We start from the raw sequence: 21924 nt of genomic DNA on the forward strand, positions 1-21924 counted from the left end.
GCTGCTCCTGGTGGCTCTGGCGGTGCCTGGGCAGGGCTGTGCGTGGGACAGGCGGTGGGAATGGTTTTCCTGGCAAAGGGACGCGGTGGGAGCAGGATCTGTCTGGTTGCCTGGGCAGCACAGCCCCGGCTGCTCCTGGCAATGCCCAGACCTTTGGGTGAGGCTCTGTTTTTCCTTGAGAAACCCTGGGAGGCTGCCTTGGAACGTGTTCGGGATCTCTCCCCACGGCTCCGGTGTCAGGAGGGGAAGGGACAGAGGTGGGATCATCCCTGAAAACTGCACGGGAATGGCGTGGGTGAAACCCCCAAGCTGCAAATCCCCCCGGAAAGGATGGATGGGACACGAGGAAAGGGCCTCAGGCCGTGCTAGGCCAGGTTTAGGTTGGATATTGGGAGAATTTCTCCACGGAAAGGGAGGTCGGGCAGTGGCACTGGTGGAGTCCCCACCCCTGGAGGGATTTAAAGCCGTGTGGATGTGGCACCTGGGGACGTGGGTCCGTGGTGGCCTTGGCAGTGCTGGGAATGGGCTCGATGATCTTGGGGGGCTTTTCCATCGTGAACAATTCCCTGATTCCACGATCTGGGACAGCTCCAGGGCCACCCGGCAGCGCCTGCTGCCCCCGAGGCGCCGTCCACCTGTTGCAGGTGGCCCCGGCCGGGCAGGTCCCGCTGCCCTCGCGGCTCTCCCGCTGCCAGGGAAATCTGCTCCCTGCTTCCCGCAGCCGGCGGGGCCGGGGCAGCGTTCCCGGGGCGCAGCGGGATGGAGCGGGCTGTGCCCGGCCCCTGCCAGGCCAGGCCGGGGCTGGAGCAGCAGCAGGGCCGTGGGCGGCTGCCGGAAAAGCCGGAGGTTGGAGCAGCAGCCGGGGCTCGTCAGCTCCGCGCCTCCTCCCGGCGCCTGACACGGGTGACAGGAGCGGGTGACAGGAGCGGGTGACAGGAGCGGGTGACAGCCTCGGGCTCGTGGCGCTGAACTCTCTGGAATTGGCCACTGCCAGTAAATCCCGAGCCGCACTTCGGGAACAGCTGCTCCCGGGAAGGAAGCGCTGCCGGCGCCTGGAGCGGCTCTGCTCTGGCTGCAAACATTCCCGACCAAGTGGAATTGATGGATCGGAGCTTCCCGAAGGGGAACTTAAGGGCCATTAGGCTGCGGCTGCGGCCTGGAGGGCCGGCGTTAAAGCCGGGATTAAAGGAATAACGATGGATGCGGAGGGAATTGCGGGGTGGGGCTGCTCCAGGGCGTGGGGCCAGGCCATGGAAAATTGGGATTTAGAGGGGAGCTGGGGGCTGTTTCTGGAAGAAGGAGCTGGAACCTGCAGGGCGGAGCCCTGGGGACCCAAAGAGGGACCTGGAATGGGTTTGGAATGGTTGGGAAAGAGCGATCCCAGTCGTGCCTGGCGGGTGGGACAGAACCTGCCCATTCCCATTCCAGCCGTGCCTGGCCTTGGATCTGCCTTCCCAAGGTCTGGCTGGAAAACCACCCGGAATACCCTGGGAATCCCGAGCGAGGGACCTGCCTGACCATTCCTGGCTGAGGGATTCTGTTGTATGGGAAGGGCAGGATGCTGCTGGGGAGCTGGGACATGGCTGAGGTGCAGACCTGGAGCCTGGGGAGCTCCCAGGATCCAGCAGCAGAGGCGTATCCATGGATTTTAACATCCTCCCAAGCTCTTGTGTGGCTTTCCCCTCCTGTCCTGGCAGGGCTTGGTGCCCACCGGGTCTCTACGTCCCAGCCACGCAGGCAGAACCTCCTTCAGGGAGGATTTTTGGGATCCAAACCTTTCTTTGGAAGCACTTTTGGCTCCTGCTGGAATTTGTCACTTTGTGGGAATAGTTTGGGAGCAGAGGGGGTTGGAGCTGAGATCCCTGAGCCCACAGGAGAGCAACAGCTTGGGGTCATGGAGACGAACAAACACATCCTGGGAGCTCCCAAAGAGGCAGGGCAGGATTTACTGGAGCCTCTTCCAGCCTGGAATGGGCTCTGGGGGCCAGGTTGGATGGAAATAGCGGGAGGTGTCCCTGCCCGTGGCAGGGGATGGATCTCCCTGACCCCCACGGTCCCTCTCAGCCCATTCCATGATCCCACAATTCCCTTTGTGGTGTCCCTGTGGGAGCAGAGGTGGCTTTGCCATCCCGCCCTCTCCGTCCCCCTGTTCCCGCTGCCCTTGGGCTCCCGGCCGGCCCAGCTGGGGGAATCAGGGACGAAGGATCCTCTGGGGTGGGAGAGCTCTTGGTGAGGTGCCAGCTCACGGAATTCAGCTGGAAAATCGTTGGATCGGCCCCCACGGAGCTGCCCGGGGTGGGAAGGGCTCCTCAGCCCGGAGAGTCTGGTGCCTGCGGAGGTGCCTGAATTCCCGGGATCTCCCGCAGCCCCTCTGCATTGCAGGGCTGGGAGTTTGTCTTTAATTGTGCCGGGCTGTACTAACGAAGGGATTAAGGCCTGGAAGGGTGAGCGGTGCTGGCCAAATTCCCTCCCCTGCTCCAAGGGCTCGTGTTTTGTAATGCTCTCCTTTCATTCCTTCACCCCTGCCTGGAGCATCCCACGCTGGGATCCCGGGATCTGAGCCACTGCTGGGGATGGGCCACTTGTCCCCACCGGCTGGCTGAGCCTTCCCATGGATCGAGGGATGAGGGAACACCTGGATGGATCTGGGCACTCCCTTCTCCCTGGATTCTCTGTTGGGCATTGGCAGCTTGGAGCATCCCTCCAGCAAGGATCAGGATGGGCTCCAGGGCTGGATGAGTTCCCGGGAAGGGGAGAGCTGGTGGGATGCTCTCCCCTGTGGGAGGGAGGGTCTCCGGCAGCTGTTCCCTGCTGGATCCCATGGAGCTGCTCCATCCATGGGATCCTCTTCTTTCCAGGTCAGGAGTGTGGGATGTGCCCAAGGCTCTTCCAGGAGAGGAGGTGGCTGGAACGGGAGCTGCTGCCAGGGGCAGGGGTTGGAATAAACGCGTGGGCAGGGGGATCAGGAACATTCCCTGAGAGCGGCAGGGATGGAACCTTGGCCCCGAGGGAACCCCTGTCCTGCCCTGGCGGTGCCGGGCTCGGGGCAGACGCGGCCCTGGTTGGGATTCCAGTCGGAGCAGCAGCGCCAAGGCCGGGAGCAGCCGCCCGGCTCGGCTGCCAAGGTGCTTCCAGGAATGCCTCTCTCCACCAGGGCACGGCAGGGACGCAAATCAGGCAGTGATGGAAAGTGCTTGGCACTGGGATGGCACAAAGTGTCCTGGCACAGGGCGGGGACAGGCAGCCCAGTCTGGGATCCTGGCACGGGGCCGGAGGCCGGATCCGAAGGAGCCGCAGCCCAGAGCAGGGGGCGAGTGGGACACGGATCCCCCGGGGCAGGACTGGGGTTTCCAGCTGTGGATGGACATTCCCGTCCCTGTCTGTCACTGCCTGGCACAGGGGGAGTGGGAAGGGGAAGTGTGGGGTGAGAGGATTTGGGGTCTGGTTCCTTCCCTCCTGCTGCTGCCCCATGCGTGCCACTCATCCCAGCCCAGCCCTGACATTCCTGGCACTGGGGAAGCCATGGAGGAGCTTTTGGCTGGGGTGAGAGATGGGGATGGGATCTGCTGGGATCCAGGACCCTGCTGGGATCCAGGACCCTGCTGCCTTTGTGGCCTTTCCTGCTTTCCCTGATCCCCTCCATCCCGTAGCTGTGTCCACCCCTGGCATTTCCCTGGTGCAGATCTGGGGCTCTCAAGGAGCTCAGGGCCCTTGGATCCACCAGCAGCTCCCGGGTCCTTTCCCCGCCTGCTTTGCTGCTTGTTGGAGTACAGGGAGTGCTCTGGGTGCTTTGGGAGCTGTGGCCGAGGCCAGATTTGATCAGGACCTTCCCTGACGGAAGCAGGAATGGGCTCCCCCGGCTCCCTGCAGCTCTGAGCCTCCCGAGGGTGGATAAAATGACCGGGAGTTCGCAGCATGGGAGCGGCATCGATTTCCGGGAGCTGAGCCCTGGCCCTGCGATCGATCTGCATTTTTATCAGCTCATCTCAGCGACGGGAGAGGCTTCGGCACTGCGGGGGAGGAGGAGGGGGAGAGGAGGAGGAGCGGGAAAAGGAGGAGGAGGAGCAGCTCTGCTCTGGGGGTGCTGCTGGGGGTCCCTCAGCTCCTCAGGTCTCCTGCCCGGTCCTGCAGTGTCCCACACGTCCTGCAAGGGATGGAGGGATGCAGGGAAGGAGGGATGCAGGGACGTTCTCCAGGTTAAAATGCTCCCCAGGGACAGAGGCTGGGACATCTGTGATGCTTTGGGAAGGACATGGACCAAATCCAGCCAGGCTTTGCCTTCCCTCTTCTCCTCCCTCTCCGGCTCCCGTTTGCCTCATACCGGGGTGGGTGCAGGGGCTGAATTCCAGAGAATTCCCGAGCCAGGGGCTTTGCTCTTGTTTCCTCTGGAATTCCTTGATGACGACAACCAGCCCGTGTTGGCACTTGGGAAGTTCATTTTTCCTTGGATTTACGGCTCCGTGGGGATGCTGGGTCGGGGAGCACTTGGCATTCCCAGGACAGGGAAGGCTCCAGCCATGCCGGGCCCCTCCAGTGCTGCCTTTCCCTGCCTGCTCTTCCCTTCTCCTCCCATCACCTTCCGCGCTTGGCAGGAGCCGCTCGGAGCTGGGCCGGAGCCATCGCTGTCCCCGTTGGAAGGGACGGGATAATTCCCTCCAGGGGACAGGTCTGAGGGCCAGGACAGGGCTGGAATCCGCGCTTGGAGAGCAGGAGCTGGGCTGAACCCCCTGCCTGGACCTGCCCAGGTGACAGAGTCCAGACTGGATTTGGGAATGCTCCCTCTGCTCAGCCTTTGCGCCTTCCCAGCCCAGGTTTTACGGGGCCTGGAGCCCCCTGGGACGGTGGGAGGTGTCCGTGGCAGGGGTGGCCCTGGGTGGGATTTAAAGTCCCTCCAACCCAACGCAGTCTGGAATTCTGTGGCAGGAGCAGAGCCGGACGGGCTGGGACTGACGATCCCGCTGTCCCGTGCTTGCAGCCCGGATTGTTTTGGGGGAATTCAGCTCCATGATCCACGAAAAGCCTCCGCGACTGCTCTGGGTGTTGTGCACGTGGAGGGCGGCTCCAAACAGCGACTCCGACCCAGGAATGATTAAAAATCCCTTAATTGCAGCACCCGAGTTCTTCGAGCTGAGTCTTTGCCCATTTGCTCAATAATTCATGGCAGAGCCCGGTAATTAAATGCTAAAGACCCGATTTGCCTGGCATTGTTTGCAGTTCCATTGCTGCCTGAATGCGAGAAATTACCGAGTCAGTTAATTGCTAATTAAAAGTAATGATCGCTTCCCATGCTCCAGGAATTACTCAGCATTTCTGGGCTTGTTTGCACACAGCAGAAACACCGTCCCTGTTTTCCGGGCTGATTTCCTGTAAACTTATCCCTGGATTTGTGCTGAGGGAAGCCTCGTGCTGCCCCATCCTCTTTTCGTGGCTCATAAAAACCAGGGAAAATGCAAATTAACGCCAAACGAGGCAGCACGGGCTGCCCGTGGGAAACGCCTGGGTTTGATCCCTGTCCCCCTTCCCAGGCTGTCCCACCGCACACAGCCTTGGATGTGCGGGTCTGGGGGGAGCTTGGAATATCCAGGTGCTTTTTGGGGGGGGGGATTTGGGCGTTTGGATAAGGGAATGTGGCTGTTTTTATAAATATTCCACAATTCCTGACAGGAGGAGCCAGGGGGAAATCGGGATCTGCTCCCAGGGAACAACAGGACAAAGAGGGAACGGCCTCGGGCTGTGCCAGGGGAGGTTTAGGTTGGATATTGGGAAAATTTCCGCATGGAAAGGGTGGTCCAGCCCTGGAGCAGGTGGAGTCCCCATCCCTGGAAGTGTCCAAGGCCGGGCCGGCCGGGGCTTCCCGTGCTGCTCCCAGCGCGTCGCTCCCGGCTCCGGTGGCCGGCTCAGGTTGCCATGGCACCGGGATGTCCCTGCGCTGCTCTGACGCTCCCCACACTCCCCCGATCCCGGCTGGAACCGGGCTGGGATCGTGTCCGTGCAGCTCCTGAGCAGAGCTCGCCGTGGGATCGCTGCCGCCTCCCGCACCGCAGGGAGTTTTTCCTCCTGGAATCCCTGATTCACGTTCTCCATTTTAATCGCATCAGCTCCCGGGTTTTTCTGGGAATCTATCCCAGGATCGGGGAGCTGCCCAGTGTAAAGGCTCTGGCCCCGTGGCTGTGGCCTGGCCCCTCCCGGGATCAGAGCTAGAGGGAATCGCTTCCAGAATCGTGGAATCATGGAATGGTTTGGGTTGGAAGGGACATTAAAGCCCATCCAGTCCCACCTTACCATGGGCAGGGACACCTCCCACTGTCCCAGGCTGCTCCAAGCCCTGTCCAGCCTGGCCTGGGACACTGCCAGGGATAAATCAGAGCAGTGGGATCAGCCCTGAATTCGGGAAGAGGATGAGGCAGCACGAGCAGGTCAGGGATGAGGAGCACAGAGGATTCCCACATTCCCACAGGATCAGCAACTCCCCCACGACACTGGGAGAGGCCGGGACATCTCCCGGGAGTGGAAGAGTCTCCTCTGCTCCCGAGGAAGGTGCTGGGATCTCTGGGTGGAGCAGGAATCGCTGGGGCCGAGCAGGGGCCACCCCGAGCTCCCAGGGCTCTCCCTCATCCCGATCCCATCACAGCCCCGTGGGCTCTCGGCATCCAGACTGGATCATCCCAATTCCCCCACCCACGAATCCCCATCCCGGGCTGGAGCTCCCGAATCCCAGAGCTCCCCTTGGCCCCAAACTCCACATTCCCAGCAAACCAGAGCCGAGCGGCCGCCAAGGTCACTCTGTGTCCCGGGGGAGCTCGTTCCGGGCTGGGGAGCGCTGCTCCTTCCCGAGCAGATGTTCCCGGAGCTGCTCCCGCCAGGAATTGCCGAGGTCGTTCTCCCCAGCCCCGCTCAGGTTAAAAGCGGGAAGGATCCCGCAGGGAATTCTCTCCCTGTTCCCAGCACAGGGGGAGGCGGCTGGGTCGGGACAAAAAGGGCGGAAAATCCATTTGTTGTCACTCAGGGGGGGTTTCCAAGCCCTGGGCTGAGCCTTCTTCAGGTTCTGATCCTCAGGGATGGATCCTGGAGCCGGGAGCTTTGTCCCTGCGCTCTGTGGCACTGATGGAATCCTGAACTTCCTCCCCCTGGGGCTCCGAGACCCCACCCGAGGGAAGCATCCCTTAAACTGGGCATGGGCAGCGCGGGTGCCTCGGGAAGGCTGGAAACCATCCAGAGGGGCTGGAGCTGCCGTTTTCCAGAGTCTCAGGGAGCTGGGATTGCAATTCCCGGAGCTGGGGACAGGGAATGATTTCCATGTTTGTGTGCAGAGCCCTGGGAGCTCCGGAGGAGCTCCAAGCACGGATAACCTTTGCTTATTCCCAGCCTGGAGTTACCCTGAGCCGGTTTTTCGCTGCCTAAGCCCTTCCAGCTGCCCTTTCCTCCTCTCATTCCCAAATCGCCGGCTCCGGAGGCACCTCGGAGCCAGAATGTGAATTAATCACGTGCTAAGGAAATAAAGACACTTCAACAGCCTTTAAATCAAGGGGAACGGCCCGTTAAAGGCTTTGGACAAATCCCATTACTTTGTGCGCAGTTTTAGGGCTGGCAGGGATAAATCTCCCAGCAATTTATGGATGGTGACAAATTCTTTCAGGAAGAGCCGGCCCATGGGATGCTCCTCGTTATCCAGAGGTTCTCTCAGGAGTTATGGAGCAGATTCATGCGTCCCACTGGAAATGTCAACACAATTTGTGGCCCGGGGCCTCCGGGTCAGCTGGGCTGGCATCAAAATCTGTGTTGGGAGCCTGGGATGCTCCTCCTGGGCTCTGGAGCGGGGCTGGGGGTGGCAGAACCAGAGCAGGAGGAGGGGACAGGGACAGGGAATTCCCCGGTGTCGATCCACGGCATGGAAAGAGGAATCAGGGAACGTTTGTGGCTCTGGGTGGGGTTTAAGGTCCCTCCAGCCCAAACCATCCCAGGGCCCTGTGACAGTGTCAGGACTCAGGGGTGACACTGCCGTGAGCTCTGGAGCTGCTGCAGCATCCAAAGGACCAGGATTCCTCCCCTCCCCTCCCCTCAGCTGTCCAGGGAAGCTGCTGGGGCCGGGATTCTGTGCAGGGAGAGGCCCCAGCCCCTGCGGGGATCAGGGAACAGCTGGGCTGTGAAACATCCCTCACCTGTCCGGGAGAGCTCTGCCAGGCTGGGCTTGGCTCAGGAAGGGGCAGCCAGCTGGAATTCTCTGCTTGAGCAGGGGAGCCTGGAAAGGACAGGACGCTCCCTTCCCTCAGTGTCACCCGGGCACGGCAGGAAATGTGTTGGGAATGTGGCTCAGCCCTCGGGAAGAGCGGTCGGGTCCCCCTCGGTGCTGCCAGGAAAGGGGTGGGAGCTGTTCCTGCCCCGCCAGCGCCAGGGAGGGGTCTGGGGTCTCATCCACAGTAATCATGGAATTATTAGGGTTGGGTAAAGTCTCCCAGACCATGGAGCCCAACTGTTCCCAGCACTGCCAAGGCCACCCTTGTCCCCAAGTGCCACATCCCCACAGCTCCCAGTCCCTGCAGGGGTGAGAATCCGGCCTGTTCCAACGCCTCTCCACCCTTCCCATGAAGGAATTTCTCCTCCTGCAGCATCCCAGGCTCCCAATAACTCAGAGTTGATCTTCATCCCTTGCCACTGGCGGTTAAATCCGACCCTTCCGTGGCTGGAACCTGCAGGAATCACAAACGGTTTTCCCCCAGCCACGGGCAGAGTTTTTGCCTGGAACTGGAGCAGCCGAGTGTGGGATTGTCCCCTGAGCGGGAGCAGCCACTCGGTGCCCCAGGGCTGTGCCCGGAGAGCCACTCCAGGTTTCACAGATCCCTTTGTCAGCACCGGAATGGGCTCAGATCCTGCCGGGGATTTACGGCATTTCCCAGGGAAGGGAGTTTGGATTAGAGGAACATTCGGATTCTCAGCTCAGAGCTGAGCGGGGGGAGACTGCAAAGGCTGAACCTCACCAGCATCTGGGAGGAACCAGCTCTCTTCCTATCTCCACTTGGAATTTCTTCAGCATCCCCAAATCCCAGATCTCCCCTGTGGCTGCTGTGAGGCTGCAGCGCCAAATCCCGCTCTGAAGCACGGTTGGGATCGATATTCCTGAACTCCAGAGCCATCCCTGTGCCTCAGGGCTCCTCTGTCCCGAGTTTCCCCGAGGACCATCCAGCTTTTTGTGCTGTAAGCAGAAAAATTCCTCAGCACAAGGATCTCCTCCAGCTCTGAAACCCTTCCAAGGAGAGAGGGCAGAGCAGGAAGCTCCACAGCGATTCCCACAGGGACCCCTGGCCGCATTTGGGATTTGGGGATGGGGACAGAGGATGGATTTCTCCAGAGGAACTGTGGGAGCAGCCAGGGCAGCCACACCACGCTCTTCCCGTGGCTCTTCCAGGAGCAGGTGGGAAGGAGACCTTCAGGAATTGTCCATCCATACCCTCCCAGCCCTTCCAGGGCCCGAGGATGAGCAAAGCAATTTTAATTTGCCCCCGCTGAGGCTGCCTGGTGCCCCAGGCATGGAGCGTTCCCTGCACTGCTGGAGTGTGGAAAACACCCCGTGGGCACCTCCCAGAAACCCCATTTCCATCAGAACCGAGCGGATAGAGCGGGAAAACATGTGGCTGTTTCCAAGTATTTCCAAGGAATTTTCCCTGCAGGACAGGGGCAGCCCTTGCATCCCAGAAAGCCGCATCCCTGCGGATCCTGGGGGGGAAGGGGCCCGGGTGCTGCCAGCTGTGACCCCGGCGTGTCCCTGTCCTTGTCCTGAGAGCCACGAACAGGGGGGGCTGTGCCTGCCCGGGAATCCTGGAGCATCCCGGGACAGACACGGACACACCAGGGACAGTCCTGGCTCTCGGGGGGACAGGGATGCAGGAGCTTCCCAGGATCAGAGAGGGTTTTGGGGATGCAGGAGCTTCCCAGGATCAGAGAGGGGTTTTGGGGATGCAGGAGCCGGAGCAGAGGGATCAGAGAGGGGTTTTGGGGATGCAGGAGCCGGAGCAGAGGGATCAGAGAGGGTTTTTGGGGATGCAGGAGCCGGAGCAGGGGGATCAGAGAGGGTTTTTGGGGACGCAGGAGCCGGAGCAGGGGGATCAGAGAGGGTTTTTGGGGATGCAGGAGCCGGAGCAGGGGTCCAGCCCCAGCCCCGAGCATTCCCACGGTCTGGCTTTCCCAGGCAGGCGCCTCGGGAAACTTCTCCCGTCTCCAATCGCTGCGCTCCACCTTTTATTCTAATGGGTTCTGCATCGCCATAGGAACCCGCTCCAGCGGCAGCGAGCAGCAGCCGCTTCCCCGGGCGCTCCGGGAGCCGCGCGGCCGCTCCCCCCCCGGGATGGCCGGGGATGGAGCCGGGATCCCAGCGCAGCCAGGTACGGTCCGGGCCATCCCGAGGAGCAGGGCCGGCACTGGGAGCGGGGGTTCCCTGCCTGGGACCCCCACCCCGCAGTGCTGGGTGGGCTCGGGAGCTGGGATCCAGGAGATATTCCAGTGGTGCTGTCCAGGCTGGATGGAGAGGGCGGGAGGCCGGGATTTGGGGTGGGAACAGCCTTTCCTGGGGGTTGGATGCTTCCCAGGTGGCTCGGTTTGGGAGAAGGGTCCCTGGGAGGATCAGGGATGTCAGAGCCTGGGATTTGGTGTGGATATTCCAGGAAAATCCATCCCTGCTGGGCTGGGGCTGGGCTGAGCCTTCTCCTGGGCTCTGGGGCTGCTCCTGTCCCTTCCAAACGGGATGGGACATCCCGGACTCTCCGTGGGGCTGACCCGCTTGGTTCTTGGGCACTCGGGGCAGCTCCGTGCTCGGGGGTTGGATCCTGTTGGAAGTTCAGGTTTCCCTGGCAGAGCCCCTGGCTGTGCTCCAGAGGCAGCCGGGCCCGTCCCAGCAGCAGCATTTACTGAAAAAGGCAATGCAGAGATTCCGGCTGCTCCCGGAGCTCCGGGGGGAGCACCGGGGTGTCCAGAGGGGCACGGAGCTGCCTCCGCCCCGCCGGACACTCCTCGGACACAGCTCGGACACAGCTCGGACACTGGGACCTGCTGCTGTGGAGGTGAAGGGAAGGAGGGAGGGAGCCCCATGGGCCTGCAAGTGAAGCCTTTTCCCACCTTTGAGGAGTTCAGGTGCCAAAAATCATGGCAAAAACGCTCCAGGGAGATTTTCCAATGCTTCACTTATGAACAAGATGGGGGTGGGGTAATGGTTTTAAGGGAAAAGAGGGGAGATTCAGGCTGGATTTGAGGGAGAAATTTTCTAGGATGAGGGTGGGGAGGGGCTGGGATGGATTTCCCAGAGCAGCTGTGGCTGCCCCATCCCTGGAAGTGCCCAGCAGCCTGGGACAGTGGAAGGTGTCGGGGTTGGCTCTGGATAGGGTTTAAGGTCCTTCCACCCCAAACCTGGATCCTTCCCTCCATCCCACCCGGATCCCACCTGGATCCTGCCTGGCTCCGCACTGACTCCCTCCTTTGTTCTAAATAAGCATCTCATTGGGTATTTGCAGTTCCCAAATTAACATTTAATTCGTGCCTCATTCTCAGAAAAACCTGGGTGCAGCCTCACGGAATCGTTGACAGTGATCCCGTTCCTTTGTGAGCTTGTCCCTATTAAGCAATTTCCTTGCTCGTGTCTTTGGAGTTACTAAGGGAACAGGAATCTTAATAAAACTCCATCAACTGCTCCCGAAATAACAGCAGCCTCCATCGAGGGGCCGGGCACAGGGATGGGGCTCTGCTCCGAATTCCCAGGAAATCCAGAGCACAGAGTCATGGAATGCGTTGGGCTGGAAGGACCTCAAAGCTCATCCAGTTCCATCCAATTCCACCATCCCAGGGTGCTCCAAGCTGGCCTTGGACTCTTCCAGGGATGGTGGTGTGGATATTCCAGGGATGGTGGTGTGGATGTTCCAGGGATGGTGGTGTGGATGTTCCAGGGATGGTGGTGTGGATGTTCCAGGGATGGTGGTGTGGATGTTCCAGGGATGGTGGGGTGGATGTTCTCTTGAGGGGGTGGTGTCAATGTTCTCCCAGGGAGGATGACGTGGATGTTTTCCCAGGGAGGTTGTCATGGATGTTCTCCCAGGAATGTTGGTGTGGATATTCCAGGGAGGCTGGTGTGGATGTTTTCCTAGGGAGGTTGGCACGGATGTTCTCCTGGAGAGATTGGTGTGGACATTCCAGGGATATTGGTGTGGACATTCCAGCTCCCCCCAGTTCCGGTCCGAGGGCTGCTGGGAGCTCCAGGGCTGGCCCGGGATGTTTTATGTTTACCAGGGGTTTATCAGCTGCTCTGCTCCCTTTTAACCCCCTTTGTTCTCTTTGTCCCTCTCCTTTCATCCCAAAGCCCCGGACAGCCGGACCCCGGCGAGGCTCCCTCGGTGACGGGGCTGTCTGGGCACAGCCTGGCCCCGCTCCTGTCCCCACGCAGCTGCAGCCAGGTGGGTGCCCCTGTTCCATCGGGAATCAGCTCCCTCTGCTCCAAACCCAACGGGAAGCAGCAGCTGGACACGTGTCCCCAGCAGGAATGAGCTCCCCCTGTCCTTGTGTCCATCTTGGGACAGCTCCAGGCCAGGTCCAGCCCCCACAGCTCCTTTTTGGTGGGAATCACCTGGGATTTGGGGCACGGATTCCAAAGGGTCTCTCAGCACTGGCCGGGGACTGCTGGGGATTTACGGCCGGAGGAGCAGCCTCTGCACCAGTGCCTGCACTGCCCACCCTTGTGCCCACCAGTGCCTGGTGCCCTCGGAGTGGCTTCCTGAGCTCGCCAGGAAATCAAGAATTCCCTGAGAACCTCCCTGCCCTTCCTCGTGCCTGTTGCTGTATCCCGTGGCCAGTTCCTCCTCCCCAGCCATCTCTGCCTTCCCCACATCCAATTCCTTCTCCTTCACCATCTGTTTTTCCACGTCCAATTCCTCCTCCCTCACCATCTCTGCTTTCCTTGTGGCAAATTCCTTCTCCTTCACCATCTGCTTCCCCCACACCCAATTCCTCCTCCCTCACCATCTCTGCTTTCCCCGCAGCCAATTCTTCCTCCCTCACCATCTCCCCTATCCCCGTATCCAATTCCGGCTCCTTCACGGTCTCTGCTTTCCCCTCCAGGAGCTCTGGGCTCGGGCAGGAGCCGATCCCGAGCCGGTGGCCATGGAGTAGGAGGTTTTCCAGGTGCACAGGCACAGCAGGAGGCTGAAGTCGGCTGCCCCGGGGCACCCGAACGCACCCTGCCCTCACGCCCCTCGCCTCTGCCATGAATGATGCATCCACGATGGATTATGAACTGCTCTCCCCGTCCCTGGTGGAGCACCCCGCCGGTGCCGCGGGCATGGATGCCGAGCAGAAAACTGTCTTTGCCTTCGTCATCTTCCTCCTGGTCTTCTTGGTGATGCTGATGGTGCGCTGCTTCCGCATCCTGCTGGACCCCTACAGCCGCATGCCCGCCTCCTCCTGGACGGACCACAAGGAGGGGTTGGAGAGGGGCCAGTTCGACTACGCCCTGGTGTGAGGGCAGGGACGGGGCGAGCCCGGGCGCTCCGGATGCCTCCCCCCCACGGCTGGCCCCGGCCCCGGCCCCCCCTTCCTCTGTGGTGTTGCCCCGCAGGGATGCTCCGGGCAGGGGGGCGAGCAGGGGCTCTGGCCCGCGGGGATTTTCTAGGGGTTTCTTTCTTTTCTAAGCACTTTTCAGTTCCCTCCGCAGCCTGCAGGACTCCGGGGGCCGGACAGGGCTCGGGCTCCACGCGGGCCCCGCTGCCCCTCCGGCCCCCGGGCAGCGCGGAGGGGCAGGAGGGGACGGGACGGGGCATGGCGGGACCTGCCCTCGGCCACGGCCCGCGGGGCCCCTGGGCTGGGCGGCTCTGCCCGGTGCCAGACCAGAGCTTTGACCCCCAGCCCCCGCTGCCCCCCGCGCCCCCGGCCGTGCCCCCCGGGAGTGCTGCCCGTGGTCCAGTGCGTGTGTGTGTGTCCCTGTAGCTGAGCTGTGTCCGTCAGGGGTTATCGGCACCAGACCCGAGCGCTGGCTTTGTTCCTCTGTGTGTGGCAGTCCCAAGCCCCCCGAAGGGAGGGGCAGGTGGAGACCCCCCGTGCGCAGCCCCCCCTCGGCCTCCAGCCCTGTCCCTTCGCACCCCGTCCCTGCCCAGCTGGTGACAATGGGCTGAGCGAGGGCCAGTCCTGGGGACACCCGCTGGGGGACACCCGCCCAGGACGGACCGAGGGGCCCCCGAAACACCCGGGAGAGGCTCCTCGGCCGGCACGGGCCTGGCAGCCGCCCACGGGTGCCCCAGAGTGGCCAGTCCCTGCTGGGGTGGCCACCCCGTGCCCGGCCCTTCCCTGGCTCTCTCCGAGGGGCCTGGAAGTGGCCGAGGGACAAACGCCTGGCGAGCAGGGGAGCTGCGGGTGGCCACAGGGCTCCCAAACCCGCGGTGGGCCAGCGGGAGCATTTGTCCGAAGGGATTTGAGCCCAGGGGGGAGCAGCTCGTCCCCCTCCATGGAAATAAAGCCGCACCGTGCCAACCCCAGCCGGCTCCTGCTCCGCTCTGTGACGCGTCCTGGGGGGAACCGGCCCCTTCCGAATCCTGGCGGGCTGCCCCGTCCCTCTTGTGACAACGAGAGAGCTCCGAGCTGGAGGAGGAGGAGGAGGAGGCGAGGGGTCACTGCCCGGTGCACCAGGACAGGCGGACCCAGCCCAGCCTCCTCCCGTCCCCCCACGGTCCGACACAAATCCCCCCTCTCACGCACGGAGCTGTTCCAGGCACATTTTCCAGCTGTCTGAGCTCCTGTTTTTCCCTCTGCCCTCCTGACAACACCGGCGAGCGCCCGTGTCCCGCTCCCGGCGCCGTCCCCGCTCCGTCCCGGCCGCGCTGCCGCAGTCCCGCCCGCCCTCTGCTGGCACCGGCCTCCGTCTGCGCTGGGAGCCGGGAAGAGCTTCCAAAAACCGGGAATATCAGGCCTGGAAGGAGCGTCTGGGCTGGACTCGACCCCGGCCAAGCCCATCCAGTGCCACCCCTGCCATGGGCGGGGACACCTTCCCTGATCCCCGGCTGCTCCAAGCCCCGTCCAGCCTGGCCCGGGACACTTCGAGGGATCCAGGGGCAGCCACAGCTGCTCTGGGAATTCCATCCCAGCCCCTCACCACCCTCACAGGATATTCTTTCCCGATATCCCATCCAGCCCTGCTCTCTGGCAGTGGGAAGCCATTCCCTGTGTCCTGTCCCTCCAGCCCTTGTCCCCAGTCCCTCTCCAGTCCCTTCAGGTTCTGCAAGGGGCTCTGAGCTCTCCCTGGAGCCTTCTCCAGGCTGGACAATGCCAATTCTGTCTCCATGAAAGCTCCACGTTGGAGCTGGATGGGCCCTGCGCCCCCCAGTCCCTGCCCACACAAAGACACGGCCCCACTTAACCCAAAATAATTTTATTGTTGCCGTTGCTTCTGATACAAAAAAGGAATTCCACAAAGAGCCACCTCTCTGTGCGGAACAAGGGGCACAGGTTTGGGGTTTCAACACTTCCCCAAAAAAACCAACCAGCAAGAAATGTCAATATAAACAAAATAAAAAAAAAACCAAACCAAAACACCACACCAGAGAGGAAGAGAGGAAACCTTGAGCTTTGACACTTTGGCTCAACACACACACACAAACCCAGCTCTGCTAATTTATTAATAGTTCTTGGGTTTTGGTTTTTTTTTTTTTTTTAAAAAAGCACCTGTTGGAAAAAAACAAAACAAAAATAATAATAAAAAAAACCAAAAAACAATCCCAAACATCAGGCCACCCATCCTGTCACAAGCTCTGGGACTCTTGTAAAATCCAGAGTCTGGAGCTGCTTTGAAGAGTTTTCAAGTTTGCCTGGAGCCCCGATACAGTAAACACACACATCCCCCACCCCTGCGGCGGCAGCAAACCAGGGAAAATTCCCACCCCTCCAAAAAACCGTCAAGCTACACGAAAATGCACCCCTGACAACACCGAGCAAGCACCCCTTTGGTGGTTTTCCATAAATACGGGAGGGTGGATGGGTACAGTGCACGAACACTGGCCAGGAACCAGCAGCAGCTCCCGGGAGCTGCGAGCACCTCGGGCCTGGGGATGAGGCAGTTCCGTGGGAATGAGCACCTTTTGTCCCGGGAATGAATCAGCACCTTTTGTCCCGGGGATGAGCACGGGGTCGGTGGAGAACTGCAAAGGATTCATGCAAAACCTGGGAACGGCCTTGCAGGGATCAGCTGTGAGAGGAACACCCCAGGGAGCAGGGGAAGCCCCCCCGGCCAGAAGGGGCTGCACAGGGAATGTGGGGCGGCACGGAGCCCTCCGGCCACTTCATCCCAATTTTCCACACTCTCTTTAGTGCCTTTGGTCTGCATTAACCAGAGAATGTCCATGGGGCTGTCACCTTGGGCCCACTGAGCTGCAGGGGACGAGCAGAGGGGAGGGACTCACAGCCCCCCTTCCCAGAGGGGCTCCTGGCCGGGGGGATCACGGACAGGGTGACCCCAAGTCAAGGATTCTGTTCAAAAGGAAGCCCTGGATGTCCCTGTCCCTTCCTGCCCATGGCTTTGAGATGGGAGGGGAGAACCTGAACTGTCCCTTTGCTCAGGGGTGGCCTTTTCTGTTTGACAGAGGAGCCCCAAAGGCCCAGAGGAGCCCCCAGAGGCCCAGGGGCCATGGAGAAGAGAGGGATACAGAGCTCAGCCAGGCCGGGGATGGGATGGATCCTGCAGCACCATCCCAGCACAGAACCAGAGCAGGACCAGGAGCTGTTGGGAAATGCATGGACACCACACGGAGCCACAGCTCCTCCCAAAGCCGCCCCCAGATCCCCTCACTTTTCCTGGGATGTGGCCATGGAGAGCAGGCAGCTCCCCAGGGCACCACCCGTGCCAGCTCGGAGTGTCCTGGACAAGGGGGCAGGCGGGAGCAGAGGGAGCAGAGTCCCTGCTCAGGAGCTTGGGTTCTTTGGCAGAGCTTGCGGGAGCTTTGTGAGCTGTGGCTCGGGCTTGGCCCTTCTGGGCTTGGCCCTTCTGGGCTTGGCTCTTCTGGGCTTGGCTCAGGCACCCCCAGGAGCAGAGCATCCCCCGAGGCTGCTGATCCCAGAGGGATGTTTCCCATGGCTGTCCCGGCGGTGGCGGCGGCGGTGGCAGGAGAGGAGCCCGTTGTTCCCGGGGTGGGTGGCGAGGGGAAGGGCGGCGCTGTCGGGTGGGACTGGGGGGTCTCTCGTGGCTTTAGTAGAGCTGGAGCTGCAGCTTCATCCTCAGCGCCTGGCCCAGCTCCCCCGCCAAGTGGTCGAGGTGGTTGTTGGCCTCGAGTTTGTGCAGTTCCCGCCGGCGGGGCAGGGCCACGCTCACGATCTCCAGCAGGTACGTGCCCGGCAGGATTTTCTTGCGGCCCAGGTGCAGGAAGCTGAGCCCCTCCTTGTGGTGGATGCGGAACAGCCCCTCCTCGTTGCCCTGCGAGATCGTGTAGCGCACGCGGTTCTCCAGAGGCTCCACGGCCGGCAGCAGCTCCAGGATGTGCTCCTTGTGCGCCAGCTCCGACAGGTTCAGGGTCATGGAGAGCGGCGCGTCCACGTCCATGCTGGCCAAGTTCACGGCGTGGTCCTGGGGAGGAACCGGGAGTGAGTGGGATTTAGCAGGGAAAGCTCAGGCTGGGGGAAGGTGGGTTTGATTTAGGGAAATTCAGCCCCAAATCAGCTCTGAGAAGCAGCAACGACGTCCGTGGTCCTTCGTTTTGGTCCTTCGTTTCCCACAAGAGTTTCTTGGTGTCCCGGCTGTGCCTCTGGCACTGAACCCCCAGCACACAGCCCCCGTCCCAGGGAGGATCAGTAACTTCAGAGCCATTCTCCTTCCAAGCCCTAAAATGACCTCTCCTGCCCAGGGCTGGGAAATTCCTGGGAGAGTCTTGGGCAGAGGCCAGAACTCCCTCCGAGGAATGGAATCATGGAATGGTTTGGGTTGAAAGGGACCTTAAAAACAGGACACCTCCCACTATCCCAGGGTGCTCCAAGTCCTGTCCAACCTGGCCTTGGACACTTCCAGGGATGGGAAGCGTGGACTTCGTTCCTTGGTTTCAGAAGAGGGTTTGGGGATGCCAAACCCAGGCAGATATGGATGAGCTGCTGGCTCTGCCTGGACTGAGGGAATGGGATCCCAAGGGATCCAGCTCCTGCCTTGCTCCAGCCCCTCCAGGATGCCCTGCATTTCTCACCTGGTGCCTCTCCGTGCCGTTGACGCTGCGCCGCTGCCGGCCCCTCTTGGGGTACCCGTTGATCTTGCACTCGTAGCAGGTCTCGGGGGACAGCAGGTTGTCCTCATCCTCCTCCTGGGGCGCAGGCAGGTAGGGACCCTTCCCAAATCCCAAGCCAGAAATACAGTGGCTAGTGGCAGAAGAGCAGAGACCCAGCTCAGATCCCTGATTCCAATGGAAATGTCACCACTCCCGGGTTCTCCACATGGGAACCACCCAGAGGGTCACACATGGGTGTGGGACATGGCACAGGATGTGCCTGGTGTCATTAATTAATGGATTAATTAATCTCCATCCTGCACCGGGTGGATCTACAGAGCATCTGCTGGCAGCAGCACTGACCCTGGCATCAGGGAAGTGGGGCGGGAGATGCTGCTGGCACGAGGATTGTGCCACATCCTCCAGGAATCCCCAGCTGGGAATGCCCCGCTGGCCGCTCCCTTACCCCTGTCCTGCTCGGAAGTAGCCCCCGGGGCAGCCGCACAGGTACCCCCCGTCCGTGTTGGAGCAGCCGTAGCTGCAGGGGCTGCCCCCGGCCGAGCACTCGTCCACGTCCTGGCAGCCCCCGAAGGCCTGGTCGAAGTCGAAGCCCGAGGGACAAACGCACTTGAAGCTGCCCAGGGTGTTGTAGCAGGAGGCAGAGCCACAGGCAGAGGGGCTGGAGCACTCATTCTCATCTGTATGGAATCACGGAATCATGGAATCATGGGATGTCCCCCACAGGTACAGGGTGCATCCCATGGGTACAGGATACATCCCACAGGATACATCCCACAGAGAGCCCTCCCACAGGTACAGAACGCACCCCACAGGTACGGGACGCCTCCCCCAGGCAGGGACACCTCCCCCAGGCAGGGACACCTCCCCAGGCAGGGGACACCTCCCCCAGGCGGGCCCCCCACTCACCCACGCACTGGTTCCACTGGTAGTGCTGCACGTAGCCCTGGGGGCAGCCGCAGCGGTACCCCCCGAGCACGTTCTGGCAGCCGTGCTGGCACCGGTGGTTCCCGTCACACTCGTCCACATCTGCACCCAAGGGACACACAGGGACCTGAGACACCTTCCCCTGCCCCACCCGCTGCGGGCTCAGGGACCCTCCAGGGTGCTCCTGGGGGTGGGTGGCTCCTGTGCCCAATTCTGGCTCTGCAGCTCGGAGCTGAGCGACACCTCCGGCTCCCAGACATCCCTGCTTGGATGGTTCCTGATTCCAGGTGTGGCCTGGGCTGTCACCAGCTCTGCTCTGCTTCAGGCTGAGATCTCTGGTGGGATATGGGACCATTCCTTTCCCCAAGGACCATCCAGCCCAACCCCTGGTGCTGCCCAGACACCCCAACAATCCCACCCTGTCCCTGGGAGCGTTGTCCAAACGCTCCTTGAACTTCCCACCTGGACTGAGCCTCCTCAGAGCCTGGGAGTGCCCCAGGAATTCTTCCCCACGGAGCCACCCTGGAGCCCCAGACCCACCTTCGCAGTTGACCCCGGAGCTGTCCAGGGAAAATCCCTTCTGGCACTCGCAGTTGTAGCTGCCCGGGGTGTTCAGGCACTGCCCCTTGGCTCCACACAGGGAGGGCTGAGCTGTGCACTCGTTGTTGTCTGCAAAACACCAGAAGGAGTTTGTGGCCACCTGGAAGTCCATCCCTGGCCCTGTGGCCACCTCAGACGGTGAGGCTCAGCCCAGGCTGAGCAGCAGAGGGACAACACAGACACTGCTGGGGGTGGCTGGAGAGGGGCAGGGCTTCAGAGCCAGAGTCTGGGGGCTGGGAAGCCTCTGCTGAGCTGGGGCTGCTCCGTGGGAATGTGCAGGGCAGGGAATTCTGCACTCACCGATGCAGGACGAGTGGTGCTGGGTGAAGCCAGGGGGGCACTTGCAGTTGAAGCCCCCGATGATGTTGACACAGAGGAACTGGCAGTTGTGCTGCTTGGTGGAACACTCGTCCAAGTCTGAAGGGACAAGGAAAGGGTCTCAGTTTATCCCACTGAGGTGTCTTTGTGGCCTGAGGCTGTGACACCTCAGTGTCCCTGTGGATGCACAGAACCAGCCCAGGAGCAGCACTCCCAAAGTTCTTGCAGGAGAAGAACAAACCTCTCCCCACCTCAGGGTCACACACAGACACATCTGGAAGATGCAGGGATGTTTCCCTGCCTCTCCTGCAATTCACAAACCCCAGGCTCTCCCAGATCCCCAGGCCAGGCTCCTCACACTGTGGTGCCTCAGCCTGGGAGAGGTGGGCACAGCCCCAGCCTGGCTGGTGACAATGCCAGGCACAGCCCACGTGCAGGGGACATGCAGGTCTAAGCTCCCTGGAGCTCGGAATGTGCTGTGCACTCTCCAGGAAAGGGCCAGGAGCATTTTTTCCCTGATGAGGCACATCTGGAGTGTGGCAGGATGAAGCCCTCATGCACCAGCCCAGCATGGCACCTTTTCCCACATCCACCTGCTGGTATTTTTCCATGTCTGGCTGCCCTGTCCCCACTCCCCCAGCCGCTCCCTGCTCCTTCTCCTGGCTCCATACCTTTGCAGATCTTCCCGTCCTCCTGCAGGATGTAGCCCCGGGGGCAGGAGCACTGGTAGCTGCCCTCGGTGTTCTTGCAGATGAAGTTGCAGGGCTTTGGGGACTGGTTACACTCGTCCAGATCTGCACTCCAGGGACAAAACATATCAGGGGCAGGGTCCCTTCCAGCCCTTGGGCCACCCAGCCCACCCAGGGGCTCCTGGACATCAGGTGATCCCAGGTTTTGTGGATCAGGGGTGAGATATCCCCATGGATCCTGGCATGCCTGGACAAACACCCCGCTTTCACTCTCCAGGTGAGCAGAGCCAAGGGCTTTGGGGGAGCAGCTCAGTTTGAGGCAGAACAACAAATCTGGGACAAATCCTGTGGGGATAGAGCTGTGATTCCAGAGGTGCCTTTTATGCCAACATCTGGATTCCCAGCGCGGCGCTCAGGCTGGGTGGAACGAGCTGTGCTGCCTGGCAGGGCTTGGCTGCTCCCAGATTTCCTCTGGACCCCAGTCCTTGCCAGTCCCTATGACTCCTGGGGTCAGGGAAGACAGGGAACCCCATTTTTAAGGAGTTAAACCACACGGAGAGGTGACTTCGAGGTGCAGAGGGGCACGAAACAGGGCACAGTATCCAGAGCCCTGCACAACCCACAGCTCCCAGGGGGAGGGCGGGTCCTGGGGGGTTACAAAGCGCAGGGAGGGCGCCTGTGCGGGGTGCCCACCCCGGCTCACCCTGGCAGGCGGTGCCTGTGATGTCCGGGGTGTAGCCCAGGCGGCAGTGGCAGCGGAAGGAGCCGATGCTGTTGATGCACTGCCCGTTCCTGCACAGGTTGGGCAGCACCTTGCACTCGTCGATGTCTGTGGAGGGAGGGGAGGAGCTGTCAGTGCCAGAGCTGGTCCGTGCCCAGGTGCCAGCCCAGCTCACCTCCCCAAGAGCTTATCTGAGGTTTGTTATCAGATAACTCAAACAGGACAAGTGTCTGGGAGTTATTTTGGCACCGTGGTCTGGCAGCTCCCAGCTGCCAATGAACATCACCCTGTTAACCTGAGAGCTGCAAAGATAAACTGGATTTCTGGCTGAACTTTCACAAAGCAGAAATCTGCTGCACATTCCCTGGACATGTGTGGGGTTTCCCCCCAGAGCAGGGATGGAGGTTGGGTGAAGGACTCCACTTAATTATCATCATTTCCATGCTAACTT

General features: G+C 61.2%; 2 protein-coding genes across 7 annotated transcripts in view; one reads left to right on the forward strand and one right to left on the reverse strand.

Annotated features, from left to right (window-relative positions):
• The first annotated feature begins 263 nt into the window (after window positions 1-263).
• Window positions 264-14501, forward strand: CTXN1 (cortexin 1). 4 transcript variants are annotated; one of them, XM_042024412.1, is made up of 3 exons: window positions 10043-10376; window positions 12338-12431; window positions 13093-13242. In XM_042024412.1, exons 1-3 carry the CDS (start codon window positions 10350-10352, stop codon window positions 13239-13241), a joined length of 270 nt encoding a protein of 89 aa, XP_041880346.1. In that variant the 5' UTR covers window positions 10043-10349; the 3' UTR covers window position 13242. The 4 variants fall into 4 exon arrangements, 3 of the variants coding, with proteins under 3 accessions (XP_041880346.1, XP_041880347.1, XP_041880345.1); XM_042024413.1 differs by having other exon boundaries at window positions 10105-10376; window positions 13093-14501; XM_042024411.1 differs by lacking the exon at window positions 10043-10376 and adding an exon at window positions 10389-11051.
• An 874-nt stretch (window positions 14502-15375) lies between these two features.
• Window positions 15376-21924, reverse strand: part of FBN3 (fibrillin 3) — a 67056-nt gene continuing 60507 nt past the window's right edge. For all 3 annotated transcript variants that reach the window (XM_042024397.1, XM_042024398.1, XM_042024396.1), the window contains 8 exons: window positions 21456-21581; window positions 20735-20857; window positions 20046-20162; window positions 19686-19814; window positions 19128-19247; window positions 18667-18898; window positions 18183-18351; window positions 15376-17575 (listed from right to left, as the gene is read on the reverse strand). In XM_042024397.1, coding sequence (XP_041880331.1) covers window positions 17201-17575; window positions 18183-18351; window positions 18667-18898; window positions 19128-19247; window positions 19686-19814; window positions 20046-20162; window positions 20735-20857; window positions 21456-21581 — 1391 coding nt within the window. In that variant the 3' untranslated portion in view covers window positions 15376-17200. The remainder of the gene's footprint in view (window positions 17576-18182; window positions 18352-18666; window positions 18899-19127; window positions 19248-19685; window positions 19815-20045; window positions 20163-20734; window positions 20858-21455; window positions 21582-21924) is intronic.

Source organism: Corvus kubaryi, unplaced genomic scaffold (genome assembly GCF_017639235.1).
Source record: "Corvus kubaryi isolate FWS band 111438036 unplaced genomic scaffold, C.kubaryi_AGA036_p1.0 37262, whole genome shotgun sequence".
Classification (NCBI taxonomy): domain Eukaryota; kingdom Metazoa; phylum Chordata; class Aves; order Passeriformes; family Corvidae; genus Corvus; species Corvus kubaryi.

Bases quoted from the DNA above. Each gene is read 5' to 3' on its own strand.
- CTXN1 (XM_042024411.1), top strand. From the start codon at position 10,911: ATGCAGAGATTCCGGCTGCTCCCGGAGCTCCGGGGGGAGCACCGGGGT. The intron at 11,052-12,337 runs GTGAAGGGAAGG...TTCATCCCAAAG, and splicing joins TGGGACCTGCTGCTGTGGAG to CCCCGGACAGCCGGACCCCG. The intron at 12,432-13,092 runs GTGGGTGCCCCT...TTTCCCCTCCAG, and splicing joins CCCCACGCAGCTGCAGCCAG to GAGCTCTGGGCTCGGGCAGG.